Source organism: Cricetulus griseus, chromosome 4 (genome assembly GCF_003668045.3).
Source record: "Cricetulus griseus strain 17A/GY chromosome 4, alternate assembly CriGri-PICRH-1.0, whole genome shotgun sequence".
Classification (NCBI taxonomy): Eukaryota; Metazoa; Chordata; class Mammalia; order Rodentia; family Cricetidae; genus Cricetulus; species Cricetulus griseus.
In genome coordinates, this window is record NC_048597.1 from 8,639,853 (window position 1) to 8,644,117 (window position 4,265).

At 38.5% G+C, this 4,265-nt stretch overlaps 1 protein-coding gene across 1 annotated transcript; it reads right to left on the minus strand.

Moving 5' to 3' along the window:
* Window positions 1–230: 230 nt before the first annotated feature.
* On the minus strand, window positions 231–758 carry LOC100763055 (keratin-associated protein 13-1). The gene has a single exon (XM_027413236.1). The coding sequence runs from the start codon at window positions 756–758 to the stop codon at window positions 231–233; it is 528 nt and encodes a 175-aa protein (XP_027269037.1).
* Between the last annotated feature and the right edge of the window lie 3,507 nt (window positions 759–4,265).

Below are 4,265 nucleotides of genomic sequence, written 5' to 3' on the forward strand. Positions count from 1 at the left end.
ATTTGATTAACATTTTCAACTTTAGATACTCTTTGATGAAAGATATTTGAGAGTATATTTGAGAGTATGGACAGGAAAGCGTATTTTTGAGTTATTCTTAATCTGAGAATCTGCCAGAATTTGAGGATGAAAGAAGTGGTGAAAGGATCGTCGAATAGAGAGTGGTAAGAAGTATGAGAACAACAGCCGCTGCAGGACACATTGACTTTGATGTTCCAAGACTACAGAGTTTAATAACTGAATCCCAAAAGGCCAGATCCACAGGAAGATGTGTAGTAATAAGGCTGAAATGTAGTTAAAGGCAGGTTTGCTGGGTAGCAGACTCTGGACCCATAACCCAGGGAAGGGAAGCGATCAGATCTGTAAATAAGAGATGTGAAGCCTTTGTATCCACAGCCCCCTGAGTAGCAGCTTCTAGATCCATAGCCCAGGGAATGGCAGCAGCGGGAACCAAAGCCCAGGCACCCAGCATATGTCCCCTGACAGGGACTGCAAGGTGTGAAGCTCCTGGGGTAGTAGCAGGCTGTCTGGCAGGGGCTGGACACCACACAGGACCTCTGGCAGCTGGTGGGCTCAAGGCCGGTCTCCTGACAGCCACTGCTGAGAGAGGAGCCCAGCTGGCAGGTGCTGGGAGAGCAGCTGGTGGTGGTGTAGACCAGGTTGCTGGGGTAGGGAGAGCCACAGGAGGAACCTGATGAGGGCAGGCAGCGCCTAGGTGAGCGGGAGGAGAAGTTGGCAGAGCAGCAGCTGTAGGCCATGTTGAGAGGAGATGTGAGCTCAGCTGGATATACCTGAGAGGATTCTGAGTTGAATGTCACTCTGTGGAGAACTGGGTTTATATACTCTCCACACAGGTGTGGTACCCAATAGTCTCATCCTTGATGCATTTGTGTGCTGCTTCCTGGTTTACAAATGTGGACCTTGGTAATCTCTGTAATTGCAGTTGCATTTGCATAGTTTTCTCTACATCATGTTTATGGGTGTTGTCATTTTATTAAAATAAAAGATGATGAGCTACTGCTATGCCAGACATGCCATCACTGTTTTACAGTAATGACTGTTTAATCTTGTCCTGCAAAGAAATCCCTCCTTTTCCTCTTGACCCAACTTTTATGAGTTTTGTCATAGGATGTTATGAGGAAAATACCTTTCTTCACAGTGTGTGGTATGACAGTAATTTGCTCTTCTTCTTGTTAATGAATTGGAAACATTTTTGTGTTTCCTATGAAACCCTCTGAATATGGACCTTCTCAGTTTCCAACACTCCTTGTGGACTGCATGACATTCCCTCTATCACTTAGTTCTTGTATCAAGGAAACAATGTGAGTCAAGGAAAATTAAATGAGTTTTGTGATCACAGATGAGAGACCTGAGGCTAAGTCACAATCACATTACTACATAGGTCTCTGACTTTGTCCCTTTGTCCCGAATCCTCTCAAAGGGAAGATTTTTGGAAACAAAAATCAAGGTTCAAAACCTGAATACATCAAATCATGCTTATGTTGTTCAAACCCCAAATCTGCTGTTTAACACCAGAGAATTCAGATGTATGATTTTCCATGGCCATGTTTAGTGGGGTTGATAAATATTTTTTCAGTTGTATATGTACTTCATGTTTTTGTTTACGTTTACATTTTGAGGTAGAGAGAAAAGTAAATTTGGATGAATAGGAGGATATACCAGCAGTTGGGAGACAACAAAGAAAGTGATCAAAATATATTACATGAAAATTTTAAAATAATTAATGATTGATTAATTAAAACAAAGAAAAGAATAAGAGTTTCATTTTGGAGCTTGCATGTAGCCTATGTCTAAATAATGTCTCCTTAGACAAGGTTTTTGGCCCTTCTTCTCATATAACAGTTAACACTTCCCAAGAGTAAAAATGAAATGATAATATTTTTAAAATTATCAATTGATCTTAGCAGATGAGAAAATGTGTTAATGTGTCAGCTTTATGTATAGCAATGCAACTGTTTTAAATCGTTCTCACCCATACCAACTGGGGTTTTTTTTACATCTTTACCTAAAGAAGAAATGAAACAACCCTCAGCCATAGCAAATACTACATCAATCTATTGATACAAAAGAATATCACCTAGGGTAAGGTAAAATCAACTTCATGTTAGACATAGCAAGTTTCTCAAAAGCATAATTCCAGCAATCCACTGATTTCACTATCTGGCTCAAAGGAGCCTAATAAAGCTACCCAAAGCTGGTGTCAAATGATGATTAAGGGTACACGTATTGATAACATCAGTAAATGTATTACTTGATATTATTTCCAGCCAAATGGAACCATTCCAAGAATCAACATGAAAAATAGCAAATGTGAAAAAAATGTATCCAAGTAATGTTGAGAACTGAGGTTTTCTGTAGGCTGTCCATAACTATTTCAACTCTGTCTGTTGTATCATTATTAATAAGTCTTGGTTTCATTGGCTTTTAATTTATGATTTGAATATATACCAGTACTGTAGGTTAAATTTTAGGTTTAGATATAGGTATAGAAAACATTGCATTGCCACAAAAGGTCATGATTTAAAACAAACAAACAAAAACATATGCATCACATTGATTCATCAACATGACCTTTCATCCACTAATATTAAGCTGTCACTTTTCCAACCAGTCTTTCTATATTATTTTCACTCTTGGATGTATACTTAGTATATGTGAGAGCAAAAGGGATGGGTTTAGAAGATATTCTTTAGATTTACCCTGCACTCAGCTTCCAAAATAAAACTGAGATTTTACAAAAATCAAACAATTGAAAATCTTTCTTTCTCAACCTAGGTTGACATGTTGAAAACTAAATATGTATCAGAATTCTTTGATATCTACAAAATCATTTTAATATTACAGGCCAATTTTAGATAAACATTGATGTATAAATACTCAGTAAAATACATGCAAATATATCAAAGAAAAAATCAATAATTATTTTTCACCATGATTAAGTCAGCTCCATCCCAGAGATGTGGAGATGCTTCAAAAATAAATAAATAGGTACAATCAATCATATAAGTAGATTCTAGAAAAGAAACCACATGATCATCTCATTAAACACAGAAGACAAAATCCAACATCCCTCCATGGCAGAAGTCCTGGAGAATCTAAATATAAGTATGACATGATAAAGGCAAGCCCATGGCAATATCCAACACTAAAAATCACTTTATTTTCAAAGCTGTAAAAGAATAGATATGATAAGATGTTTGGAACTTGATTTTTGACTCCAGAATCTACCTAAAACAGGGCTCAACAAAAAGAAGAGTCTCTAGGAGCCACACAGCCTCTTTTCAGTGTTTTCTCAGGTCTAGTAATCTGCACCCTGTGTTACAGTTGCCATCAGAATCCCTTAGGAATCCATTAATTTCCTTAGACTCAGTCACTGCCTGGGTGCCCTTCATGCAAAAAAAGGTTTCTACAGACCCCACAGTGTGGAGGACAATAGTCAGCTGAGTGTCCTTTGTGTAAGATTGTTCAAACTGACTAGCCCATGCTGGCACAAACTCAGAAGAGAATGCTCTATCATCTCAGGACACATGTCAGATACACAAGGTATGAAATGGTTTACTTCAGTCATATCTTTGATTCCATTCAGGTGGGCCAAAATGCCCTGCACTTGTGACCCTGTTTCAGCGCTGTCTTTGCTCTAACCACAGCTTCTATCCCTGCTTTTTTTCTCTCTCCTTTTAGGTTCAGGCTCATTCAATTTACTTTACTCACACTCTGTCCTCGCTAGTGGAGGTAAAGTACTACATGGGAAATGCTATGCATCCACAAGGATGAGAACTGATGGCACAGGGTAAGTTGATCTTCAATAGGTTTCACAAAACCAAAGTGATTCCTCCAGTTCATCAACAAAAAGAAGAGCGAATTCCTCTCATCCTTAACTATGGAAGAAACCACTGTTCTTCAGAGATACCCACAAACACGTAAAAAATCAGGCTAAGAGAAAAAGGAGAGATTTTCCTGGACACAATGAATAAGCATCATTGTAAAACTGTCATAGCATCTATGACATAGCAATAACTCATTGTAACCATAGGAAAATTGCAACAGCCATAAAAACACTGTTCAAAATAGTATTCCCATGCAACTGCACATTTGTAAACAGGGAGCACACAAAGGCATCAAGGATGAGACTATTGGGTACCACACCTGTTGTGGAGAGTATATATACCTAGCTCTCCCCAGGGTTACATCCAAACTCAGAATCCTCTAAGGTACATCCAGCTGAGCTCACATCTCCTCTCAAC